The sequence below is a fragment of the Talpa occidentalis genome, unplaced genomic scaffold (genome assembly GCF_014898055.3).
Source record: "Talpa occidentalis isolate TD23 unplaced genomic scaffold, MPIMG_talOcc4v2.1 talOcc4.10, whole genome shotgun sequence".
NCBI classification, from domain to species: domain Eukaryota; kingdom Metazoa; phylum Chordata; class Mammalia; order Eulipotyphla; family Talpidae; genus Talpa; species Talpa occidentalis.
Genome location: NW_023600993.1, coordinates 5,345,875 through 5,358,528, shown reverse-complemented (window position 1 = coordinate 5,358,528; position 12,654 = coordinate 5,345,875). Strand labels below are relative to the sequence as shown.

At 53.1% G+C, this 12,654-nt stretch overlaps 1 protein-coding gene across 6 annotated transcripts in view; it reads left to right on the top strand.

Moving 5' to 3' along the window:
- ATP2B2 (ATPase plasma membrane Ca2+ transporting 2) overlaps positions 1–12,654 on the top strand; it is a 133,840-nt gene that overhangs the window by 54,856 nt on the left and 66,330 nt on the right. For all 6 annotated transcript variants that reach the window (XM_037522750.2, XM_037522734.2, XM_037522767.2 and 3 more), the window contains one exon: positions 11,419–11,616. In XM_037522750.2, coding sequence (XP_037378647.1) covers positions 11,419–11,616 — 198 coding nt within the window. The remainder of the gene's footprint in view (positions 1–11,418; positions 11,617–12,654) is intronic.

The following is a 12,654-nucleotide window of genomic DNA, read 5'->3' as shown; positions in this document are numbered from 1 at the left end:
CATCATTGCTTGAAGTCTCTAAAAAGAAATCAGGGTTAAATCCTGAGAATAGTGGACCAAAGGACCCAGCCAAGGGAGACACAGGGGTGCAGAGCAACTGCCCCCACCCCATCCCACCCTGAGCCAGCCCCCCACCTCCTCCAGGAAGGGAAGTAAGGGGACTGAACCTCCTGCTGTACTGCCTGAGAACTGCGTCCCCACAGATTCTACTAAGAGGACACAGACACCCCAACAGAAGGGTTTTCTAGGGAAGACTCTTCTCAACACAAGAGGGTGAGTGAGGATCCTTAGAGGCCTAGGGTGGCCCCAGTATGAGGCAATTACCCCTGAAAGTTTAACCAAAATTGTAAGCACAGTGGGCGTCCGGGGTCTGTAGAGTCCATGATTTACTGGGAGCCTCAGTGCCCCTCCAGGAAGGTGCTAGGTCTCTTGTGGCCACATATACCTGGCCGAAGGCCACAGATGGCCAAGGTGAAGAACAAGACATAAAGCTCCTCTGGTTACCCCTGGGAGTCATTTGGTGGCTGGCAGAAGGTTTGGCCTAGGACAGGCCAGGAGGTAGGAGTTAAAAGGAACAAGGGAAGGAGCCGTCCTGTCCTCCTGCCACAGCCACATCAGTGACCACCTCATACCAAGGTGCCACTATCAGCCCCTTTTACAGATGAGGAAACTGAGGCACAGAAGGGTTGACTTGCCCAAGTGACTTATCTGTCAAGAAAAACCTGGGCCCAAATGAGGCCACATCTCCTACTCTTAACTGCCTATCAAAGGGATGATGGGGTGTCCCCAGGAGTCCATGCTCCCCCACAGAGCAGCCCTGTGACCCTGACCTGACCCAAAGGCCTGGGAGTTTTCAGTTGCTCCAAAATATATGAGCGCTCAGGCCCAAGTATGAGAGCTCGGGGCCAGGGCAAGGGGTAGGCGGACACCTGATCTGCCACCTGATCGGCCAAGAACTTGATCCCGATTTCCGGGTCTCACTCATCTTCCTCCTCTGGCCAGCGACGTTCTCAACCGCGGGCCAGGCCTCACAGCTGTAAAAGATGAGCCTGGAATCCCAGCCAAGGGGCTGGAGGCCGCCAGCCCTGCAGCCTCTTGGCCCGGCCTGAACATGAGTGTTAACCCAGGGGCCAGCGTTAGGCATCTGCTCACTCGTGTGTGACCGCAGGTGAATCGTTTTCCCTCCCTGAGCTTCAGTTTCTTCATCTGAAGAGTGAGTTTAGATTATGCCTCCCTACAGGGCTATTAGGAAAATTAAATGAACACAACATATGTCTAAGCTCTTCCCTTTTCCATTCTCTCCTCCCTAAGCTGTTCTCCACACAGTGGCCCATGTGAACAGAAATCGGAGTCAAAGCCCAATGACTTCCGCTGTTCTCCTCACGGTGGCCTGCAGGTCTGGCATGATCCAGCCGGCACCCTATTCAGGAGCCTCAAAGACAGGCTGCCAGGCCCTCAAGGGATCACAGTCCCCAGTCTACAAACCCAAAGCTTTCGTTAAAACTACAGAGCCCGCCCCTCCTTTAGTCCCCTTCAGGATTCAGAGTAAATGAAAATCAACAATAATGTAATGATGATGTTGCGACGTGAGAGATGCTGCTCTGTACTAACTACTAGTGTATGAATTTTGACACACTCTGGCTGAGGATTCCTGCATCATTTATTAATTCATGCATCTTTACAAAAACATTTATTGAAGACCTACTTGGTGCCATTTGCTGTCATAGGTGCTAGGGGTACAACAGTGAACAGAGCCTCACAGAACTTACAGAAACAAATAAATGAAGAAGAAATATCAGATGGATAAGAGTTTTGAGGGTGACAAGGAAGGGGGTAACATTAGATGGAACATCAAGGAGGACTTCCCTGTGGTGGTGACATTTACTGAGCCTCAGCTGATATACCAGACGCCTTAGAATTACTTTCCAAGTAACTGAGGGTGAGTTGTGGTGGGGTCCCAGTTCTTTGGGGTTTTCAGCTTCCCTATGTCTATTCCCTGGGTTTTGCCAGACCCTCTAACCTTTGTGCTTAGACCCTGGCTTCCCCAGGAGATGAGAATTTCTGGTTTCCCATATTAGCAAAAGAAACTGAGGTTTCTTCTGCCAGGGTCCCACAGTGAGTGAGTTGTGGAGTTGGGACTTGTCTTAGGACAACCTGTGCTCCGCCCCCACCTCTTCCTGGCCAGGGTGTGTTTGGAGAAGTCAAGTGTCAGAAAAAGAGCTGCCCCCCCCCCTTCTGTTAGAACCTGGAGCTGTCAGCTGACAAAGAACCAAGAAACCACTGGTGTTCAGTGAGAACAGTGTCGCAGTACTGGAGGAAAAGGCAGATGGGACCAAACCTGGGCAGGCCCGTTGTGAAGCAAACCCAGAACTCCCTGCAGAGGGAGACTGTCAAGCACCAAAAGTAGCTTTGTAAATTATCACATTGACTCAGCTCCTAAAGGCCAAAGGGGCTCGCTTCCACTGTGAGCGCAGGTGCAACACACCTGGTGGAGGCAGGCACGGCCCAGCCTTGGGGTTTACGCTTCCTGAGGGCAGAGGCGGCTTCGTTGCCTCTGAGACCTCAGCCCCGGGCGGCGATTTTAAGCAAATGAAAACATGAGTGCTGGCGGTGTGTGCGTGTGTGCAGTGCTGAGGGCCCCAAGGCACTACCACCACCACCCCTACTGCCACCCACAGCCCAGATCAGCTTGGGGACAAGGAGACTTCAGAGGCGTTGACGAAAGCCACCAGCAGCTTCTCCCCCCTCCTTGTACACACCCTGGATGCTTCTGCATTGCCTCCGTCTCCCCCATGCAAAGGTGTGTCCCTTCCACCCCCACCTAGAGGTCGAGTCTTGGGAAGGGCCTGCACAGTAGGGCTGGGATCTGACAATGAGGATGCACCAAGTGCCGCCCCCTTGCCAGCCTCAAGGACGCCCGCGCTGGAGCCTGGCTGCCAGCATTCTCTTGAAGTCCTAGGAGACCCAATTACCCAGACGGGAGAGAGTGAGCACCAGAGTTGGGAATGATCCGTGTGTGGCTGTGGAAGTTAATGTGAGGCCAGGCTGCAATGCTGTCCCTCTGATGTTCTGGCGACAGGCTCCCAGGATGGGTAGCTGTTTGATCTGGAACTTCAGGCTTTTCTGTCACCCTCCACACACACACCCAAAGGCTTCCCTAAATTGTCCTAACAATTACCATCTCGGGGAGCCAGCCGTGCCTCAGGCCTTGCCGCAGAAATAATGAACATACAGCCACAGTGTGGGGGGAGCTGTTGCTGGGGCCAGAGTGGGTGCCAACTCTAAGGTTTAACTCTGAGCTCTGGGGGAAAGAAGCATCTCGTTCCAATATCGTCCCATTTTACAGATGAGAGAACTGAGGCATAGTGCACCCGAGGTCACAGGGGTGACCTGCCAGCCCAGCCCAGTCTGCTTGGCCTGACCCCCTGTGCTTTCAGTGGACTCCAGATGCCCCCAGACCTAGATGTTGCTCCTTTGCTCTGTTTCCTGTATTTAAATTTCAGACACTCTTGGGAAGTGTCCTGCTTACTCTGTCCTGAAATTTTGTCCCTGAAAATGCCAGGGATAATGGTTTCCTGTTAAGGGTGTTTTTCAATTAGTGGGTGTTTTTATCTTTCGCTATAAACATCTGAAAAAGAATCGTATTCAGTAGACACTTGACTTCTGGGTCAAGCAGTTTATCTACTGGAATAGATGAGCATGTCGCCCATCCCCCTTTGCAGAGACGCCGAAAGTGAAAGGAAGGGAAAAAAGGTTGATGAACACCTACTAAGCGCCAGGCACAGGGACGGCTCTTTCCTCTGTGAGTCAAGAGGTGGAGCTAAGAGGAGGGGGACCCCTGAGGAGCCATTGCAGGAATAGTCAGGTGAGAGATGGGGGAAGCCCAAATTCAGGTGTTGACCTCAGGAATGAAGAAGGCCAAACCCACAAAATCCCAGAGAGACTGGTCAGTATTGTGTGAAAGAGGAATAGATTTGAAGGAAATGCTGAGGTTGGCCTCAGATTTCCTGAGTTGGAGACATAGACAAAACAACCAAGTGAGGCTTCCTTTGGGCCCCATAGAATTTTGGCCCAGGGATAGAGAGAGAGAGAAGACAGAGTAAGAGACACAGCCTGTGTCTGCAAGGCAAGTCCCTACTTCCTGAACCCACATCTGTGGCAGACATCACTAATCAATCCCCATGGTCAGAATCCTCCAGGTAGCCCCAACTAATCAATCACAGTTGACTTGCAAGACAGAGCTTGTTTGTTGCCCTGTCCTAAGGGCAGTAGGCAGTGTCTTCTGCTGGATCACTCACTGAAAGCCAGAATAACAGAGGAAAGGGGGCAATGAAGAAGTGGAGAGGGGAGCAGTAAGGCCTTGAAGCTAAGGTAAGGGTGTCAGTCCCTGAAGTGCAGGTCAGAACCTTGAACTTTGTCTTGGTAAACTTCTTTTTTTTTTTTTTTTTCAAGAAAGACTACAGGCTTCAGAGGTTCAAGTCTTAAATACTTTATTTATGAGTTTTTAAAAAACCCTTTTTCTAAGCAAAATCATGCAGCTATTGTTATTCATTCCAGTTAGTGAAAAACCATTCATCCTATGAATAATAATATTCCAAGGATACAGTTTCATAACTTTCTTAATAACCTGTTTACAGCTAATTTCAGTGTTATTTGGTGAAGACCTGAAGGAGTGTGCTTTTCTCCTTCTGTGGAATATTCGGTCTCCTAATTATCGAGGCCACACTTGTTTGTTGAGCACCTATTATGTGCTGGGCTCTGATCCATGTAACAGGACGGTCTTGACCAGCCTTATCATGGAGCTCACGATCTGGCAAACTAGGGCAGGAGCTGGCCTGAGATCCAGCTATGGTTTCACTGCAGGCAGGGCCTGGCTGGCTTTCTTCTTCCCTAGAATGGAAGCTTTACGACCAGAGAAAGAAAGAGAACAGCCAGAGTCCCTTTCCAGTTATCAAAACGGCGTCACAGCCTGCCTTCCAGCATCTCTGCTGTCAGCCCTGCAGGAGGAGGCATGGCTGGTGAGCAGAGTACCTGGTCGCTTGTCACCAAGGGGCTGATGCCCTCGGGCATCACTGGACCCAACTGCTAGCACCAAGTACAAACATCTTCTCCAGTCCGAGGAAGCAGAACTTCAGAAACAATCGCCAGAGGAAGCCCTCACTCTCCCGACACAGCAGATTTCTAAATCACACTCAGAGAGCCTGTGGCTGCATCGAAACTTTAAGGATTTTGCCACAAATTGGTGGATGGACATGGGCTGACAGTCGCTGCTGCAGCTGGACTCTGGGTCTGACCTCACAGCAGTCCTCACGGCAACTTGAGCAGCCAGAGCCTTGGCCACTCCAGCCTCTTGACTAGCCCTGGGCTGCTGTGCACAGCGCCACCCCGGGCCCCAGCGAGAAAGGAGGAGCCGGCTTCCTGCTGAATGGGGACCCAGCACCCTACAAATGCAATGCAAGGGATGCACCCTTCTCTTCTGCTTGGGCAGCACCGGATGAAGACGCCGCCAGATTACCGGAGAGGCACACGGTGTTGAAAAGACAAAAGAATACCCCAGCGTGTGTGGCCAAGCGGCAGCATGGCTGACAGCTGCATGGGGCAGAGTCATGGGTGTCCCCAAGAAAACTTCGTGCACGCCAGTGTCATAGCAACAGGAGCCTGGGGTCTGAAACCTCCACACCCCGATTCTCCTCCTGACTGTGCCACTGACAGGCTCCTGAGCTCAAGCAAGTCACTTCACCTCCCTGAGCCCCAGTTTCTTCTTCTGCAGAGTGTAGACACAGATACTGGTCTTACATAGTTGAAGTCTTCTATCTGGTGAATTTAGGGAATATTGCTCAAATGCCAAGCACTGCATGCCCTGGGTTGCCACATATAACCCTCTCAGGATCTGTAGGATCACCCCATTTTATAACCCAAAAGGCCCAGAGAAGGCAAGTGATTTGCCTCAGGTCATACAGCTGGAAAGTAATACAGCTGGATGCTGTGACCACATGGTTCAAAATCCAGTGGATCAAGATTAAGTGCATCTCCCACGTGCTCCCAAGACTTTGAGAGACTGTGTTCCACGATAAGGCCTCCGAGTGGGTGTAGAAAATCCAGGGTGTGTGGGAACAGACATGATTGCTTGCCAGTGTCTATCAGTCCTTGATGGAGTGCTGGGGTGGGTGGGTGTGTGCCTATTGGGGGGCAGCAGGGAGTCATTACAGTTTATTAAATGAAACAATCAATCAGCGAAGCCCAACACTGAAGTTGTTCAGCACAGCTCAAGCCAGCTTCTCCGGGTTCTCTTCTAGCTCTGCCACTTCCTACTGATGTCAAAGAGGACCCCAACTGTGCCTCCCACAGGAACCCCTTTAGGGGTTAAATTAATGCATACTGGTAGAAGTTGGTGATGTTAGGATTGAACATTATAGCACCGGCCCCAAATGCTGTCACATGCCCCCTGCCCCCCAGCCTCCTGTTCACAAGACAGCTCACGGTGAATGTGTACTACCAGCCAGCCACAACCAAGGTGCAAGATGCAACGACACAGGCCCTGCCTTTCAGAAGCTCTGTTAAGTGTTTGAAAGAGTGGGTTAGAATGCCTCGTACTATTGATAACTGGTTGTGGGAGGAGGCCATGGACAGGAGCCATCTAGCAGAGGGGCCTGGTCAGAGGTGGTTCCCCAAGAAGGCAACATGAACTGGCCCAGAAGGATGAGAACCAGAGGGTGTCAAGGCACAGGAAGGCAGAGAGAAAAGCCACGTCTCCATGAGAGTTCTGCCCCAAAGGGCCTCATCAGCAGGGTACCCTGGTGTTCCATGTGTAGCGCTAAGTTAGATGCAGAGATCCAGGCAGTAGATCAGCACATGCAAAGGCCCTGAGGCAGGCAAGCACTTGTGTTGAAGCTATGGGAAAAAGGCTGGTATTGCTGGAACATGGGGTAGTGAGGAGGGGGGTGAGACTCCAAAAGAAAGCAGGAGCCACATCATATAGGTCCTTCCAAATCTGGGCAAGTAGTGTAAATTGTCTTTGTGTGCAATGGAAACACTGGAGCATTTTAAGCAAAAGATAGTAACATAGTGCACTTTACACTTTTAAAACATCCCCCTGGCTGATGGGTAAGAAATAGGGAGGGCAGGTTCAGCAAGGATCGTGGCCTAGACTAGAGTGGTGGTGAAGGAGAGTGGTCGGATCCCAGAGAAGCGTTTCTTTGGTGTAGGAGGTTTGCTGGGAGGTGGGGTGGGAGGGGTGGGCAGGAGGGGATGCTGAGGAGCAGTGAAGGGAGGACTAGAAGGAAAAGAGGATGGGGGTTGTGCACGAGCACCTACTGTGTGTCTGCAGTGTCACACTTGCTACCCCAAATGTGGCTCTGGGTACCACTGTCCATGCAACAGAGGGGGTGAAGTGTCTCAACAGCACATAGGTAGGACTAAACGATGCCAAGACTTTTAAGCCGGGAATATTTGTTGCAAGTCCACTCCATTCACAGGTTACATGAAAACAGAGCTTTATTTTCTTACAACACTACCTTTGTAAGGATATGTTGATTTCCCCTTCCTTTGATATATTGATTTCCCCCTTTCAACTTTGAATTATTCAAACAAAACATGAATACATTTCTCCTAGTTAAAACTAAAATATTTCAAAGTCAGCATTCCCTTGATCACTGTAACCAATCATAGCACTCTCTCCCCTCCCAGAGGGTCTACCTTCGTGAGTTTGGAGTGCATCCTTACAGACCTTTCGCTACACGCTGACATATACGTATGTGCCCATAGAAAATATAAACTATTGTTTGGTTGAGTTTTCTGTTTTATATAAATGCAACCAAACCATACAGACTGCTCTGTAACTTGCTCTTTTCACTCAACAGTTTGTCTTGGAGAGCCTTCTGTCTTCATACATATAAATGGACTTCTCTCTCTCTCTCTCTCTCTCTCTCTCTCTCTCTCTCTCTCTCTCTCTCTCTTTTTGTAGCTGCTGCATAATAGTTTATGGACTGCAAGTACCACAGTTTACTTAGCCCACTCGCTTTCCAAAGACAGAAATGCATTTTTCTATAAATGTAGCTTTTGAAGGGCTTATGGATATTTTTTCTTTCAAAATATGAGACTTTTATTTATGTTAATGGAGGAACCCACACTGCAGTGACAACACAAATATTTAGCAACACCCAGCCTGGTGACTAAGTTTTTCCCATTTTCCTTCAGGTGCTTGGCATCCCTGGGAGCTAACTCTTGTCCATTGCCAAGTCTCTGTTTATAGCTAAAGGCTGTCTTGAGAGCAACCAGGCAATGGTGGAACCTTTGGCTTGGATTTCAGTGCCAAGTCCTGAAGCAGGCAGCTCCAGGTGTGGAAAGAATACAGCTATGGAGCCTCAAAGATCTGGATTCAATTCTCAGCTTTAGCTGTGTGACCCTGGCCATGTCACATTACTTCTCTGAACCTCAGTTTGTCCATGCATAAAATGGCTCTTATAATCCCCATCTTTGAGAACAACCAGGAGTGATGATCACACAAGAGCACGCCTGTGCACATTTAGCCCCCTCTGTCTGTAGCCCCAGAGAAGTGGGGGGATGGAGCGGGATCTAGTCCTAGCTGAAGGGGTCACTCAAGGTCACAGAACGAGAAGACAGGAATATGCTGCTGCTTTCTGGTGATGCGGTGGGGATGGCATTGGGGCTCAAAGGGAGGAGAGGAATTTCCTACAGACTCTGGGCTTCGCCTGTATGTCAGACAAGGCCCATACTTGCCCCTCCTTTCCCCTTCACCCCAGCGGGCAGAGCAGGCGGTCCCTGTCCCAATTTGTGGACCAGAAAATTGAGGCTTAGAGACGGGCACCGCTGGCCTGAAATCTCAGTAAGTGACCAAATTAACACTGGAGCTCAGGTTCCCGGGCTTCCAGAAGCCATCCCTGGAGGCTTGCAGCTCTGCAGAGCGCCCCCTTCTGGAGGCCCCTGTCTGCTCTCCATTTTTCCAAGGAGATGAGATAAAGGCTTCTCAGAGGTTTCCTCAGGACAAACTAAATCAAATCTCTTAAATGAAGTTGAAATGGCCCACAGATTTTGTGTGTGCAGCAAGTGTGCCTCTCACTGAGGGTTTAGACAAGACGAGTGTGCGCTCCCCTGGTCAGAGGGCCTGGGCCAGGCCTCGGAGTCCAGCCTCTGCCCTGCGGCAAGGTCAGCCTGTGCCAGGCCATTCATTCCCGTCCCGGGCCGCGGTTTGCCACCTGTTGGGTGGAGAGAGGAGGCTGGCAGCGGCAGATTTAACAAAGAAAAGTACAAGCCACCCAGTAAATTTGAATTTCAGATTCACAACAAATAATCACTTTTATATTAGAATGTCCTAACTATTACATGATCTATAACTTAACCAAAAAAAAAAAATTTATCTGAAATTCAGATTGAACCAGAGGTCCTGTATTTTCTGGGGCAGCCCTATCGAGGGCCCCCAACACCACTGGAACACTCCCCCCAAGTCTTTGGCACAGATAAGTGATATTTACACAGCTTGGAGATGAGACCCTAGTCCCCACCTTTCAACCAGATCCCCATCTACAGTCCCAGATAGAAATCCTGGAGCCACAAACTGGGAGGTGTTATGGCCTAGGAATTCTGCGGTTGAGATGGAGTGGGACAAGGAACTCAGCTGCCTTGGAGAGAAGACAACTGGTGGGTTTCATTCAGAGGAGGAATCTGTGTGCACAGGTGGGTCCAGGTGGCTAGTGGGACGGCGGCTGGGGTGCTCACTAGCAGGTGGCCCGTGCCACACCATGTCCACGTGTGTGCACACCAACCAGTGGACACCACGGTTACAAGGGAACTAACCAGCATGCGGCCACGCACATCCCCACAGGCAGTTGGTGCGGCATCCACACTGCGAGTAGCATCTTCGAGGGCCAGTGAGTGGCCAGACACCAGGTCTGTGCGTGGGCACAAGAACAAGGAACCTCCATGTCGTCACCTGTACTCCCCAAAGACCCTGGATCCCCACAAAACCCCACCTGGAGCCTTGACACATTAGGACCCACACCCCACCCGCCAGCCGCCGATATCGTGAGGTGCTGCAAACTGCAGTCCAGGACACGTGGGGCAATAGCCAGAGTCTGTTCTGAGCTTGCATGAATCCAGACAGACCCACCCTGGCTGCCCTCACCTGGCACCACTCTTCCCGCACAGGCACTATCCAGCCAGTGTTGTTACATGGCTTGTATAGGTGGCAGGTGGCCGCCCAGGTGTGCAGGGCCTCTGGGTGGCCTCAGCACCCACATCCCAGGTCTGGTCCCAGCGGGGCAGGGGGCAGTGGGGTGCTCCGGAGGGCCTACTGTGTGCTGGGATGAGCAGCCTCCCTCTAGGGGAGGCTGAACCTCTTCTGGAAGAGAGTGGCTGCAAGGGGCAGGTGGCTGCTGGCGTTGGCCTGGGGCAGGCAAGGCAGGCAGTGGATATATCCATGAGTGAAGGACCCTGGTGACAAGCACTGGCATGGAAGGGCAGAACAGATTGTTCTTACTGAGTAAACCCAGGAGGGCTTTCAGGAGGGCGTAGTCAAGTTCCAGCTGGGCCAGGCTGTCCCCACCCACTGTGTGACTTGGAGCCCAGCTCTAGGCAGGTGTATTGGGCCTGTGGGTGAGGCTGAGGCAGGGGCTCCCTGCTCTCCTGCCTCCTCCCCTGGGGGTCTCATCCATCAGAGCCTGCCTCCCCATACCCAGAGGCGGGCTGGCCACACACTCACCCAGGCGCCACCCCAGAGTGTGTGACTGCGTGGGCCCATGGGCATACAATCCTATCCTCTCTCACTGCCCCTGGCTCCCTCTGAGCCAGGCCTGACCACTCCCGCACCCGCAACTTGTCCTGCTGGCCCACTGGCAGCCAGCTCCTTGGGCGACACTCCATGTGGGCACTGCTCTGGCACATAGTAGGTGCTCCAGGTGCCCTTGCAGACACTCACCACCACCCACGTGGGTCAGTGCCATGGCCATCCCCTGGCAGAGGGAACCTGAGCTCGGAGCCCACACGGGATTCAAATCCAGGCAGAGGCTCCAGATCTGAGAGGAGGGTGGGTGAGTGGAGCTGCAGAACAGGGGTGGGTGTGGAGCGGGTGAGGGTGCGTTCACCGTGGACTGGGTGCTAAAGCCCGAGGGGACGGTCCTCTCCCAGTCCTGGGGCCAGCTCCCATGTCAAGGCGCTGCTAACCAAGAGCCTTGACTTAGTTACAGCAGCACAGACCATTTTCCCAAATACAGTCACAAGCACAGGTTCCAGGGACAGGACGTGGCCATCCCTTGGAGTCCACCGTTCACGTCGCTGCACTGTCTCTGGCCTTCCGGAGGGGAGCGTTGGTTGCTGGGCTTCGGCCTTCGCCCCGCGGCCGCCCCACCGCCATCGGGGAAGCGCCCAGGCCCGCAGGCCAACCGCTGTGCTCTCCATCCCCAGGTTTGCCAGGCACCGCTCCAGACCTGGAAAAGAGAAAGCAGATTTTTGGTCAAAACTTTATACCTCCAAAGAAGCCAAAAACCTTCCTGCAGCTGGTGTGGGAGGCGCTGCAGGACGTGACGCTGATCATCCTGGAAATTGCCGCCATCATCTCCCTCGGGCTCTCCTTCTACCACCCTCCCGGCGAGAGCAACGAAGGTAAGACGGGGCCTGGGGCCTGCTGCCCGCGCCGCAGCCACGAGGGCCGCGGAGGGTGCCCGGGACAGGAAACCGAGGCTCCGAGCTCACCGTCAGCCTGTGAGCCGCTGAGCCGGACCCAGGCGCAGAGCCCCCAGCCCGGTTCTCCCACGTGTGACATTCAGGGCGGAGCCAACATTTAGTGAGCACTTACTGAGCGCCAACAGCGTGTGAAGCTCCGAGCTGAGGACGCTTCCTCCTCACCGCCCAGTCGGGAAGGGGCCGGACTGTGCCCATTTTGAAGACCAGCAGAGAAGGCGTCAACTGGCTCCAGGGCACTGAGTGGTTCGGGACCTGCTGCCTCGTGGCTGGGTCCCGCCTGGCACTCAGGCGTCTTCAGACACCCCACCCCGCGCCAGGACCAAGAAGTCCAAACCCCCATCCCAAAGGCCTGGGAACAAGGTCCGTTTCACCTCCTTCCCAAGTGGGGGGTCCATCCCTCTCCTCTCTCCCCCTCGCCCCCCCAGCTCACTCTACCACCTGACCCACACCCCTATGTTCTGGCCACCCAAAGACTTGGTGACCACCTGACAGCGCTCAGAGGGAGGTAGAAGCCGGGGGCTTGGACTGGCAGAGAGAAGGCCGGTCACTTGGGGCCCAGGGGCTCCGTGCTGTCCAGTCAGTGAAGGCAGCAGCCAGGTGGAGTCGGGACGGGGTGCCATCCCCACTCCGCGCGTGCCCCGGGCTTCCGGAAGCCGCCCAAGAAGAGCTGCTCGTGGAGAAAGAGAGGACCAGTGGTTAACGTGTACCCCTCCCCACCCCATAAGCCAGGCCGGTACTAGGGCTCACGACGTCCCACTTCTCAGTTGTCTACACTGACACTTACCCGGGTCGTGCGGCAGAGCAGGGCTTTGAAGCAAAGTATTTTCAGTTACAGAGCCCAGAGGTTTCCACTGTCCCGGGCTGTCTCTGGTGTCCCAGATGCCCCTGTGTGTCCTAAATGATGGGGGCAGGGTGTGGGGGGCATTCATGAAGGACAGAACAGGGAAGAACAACCTT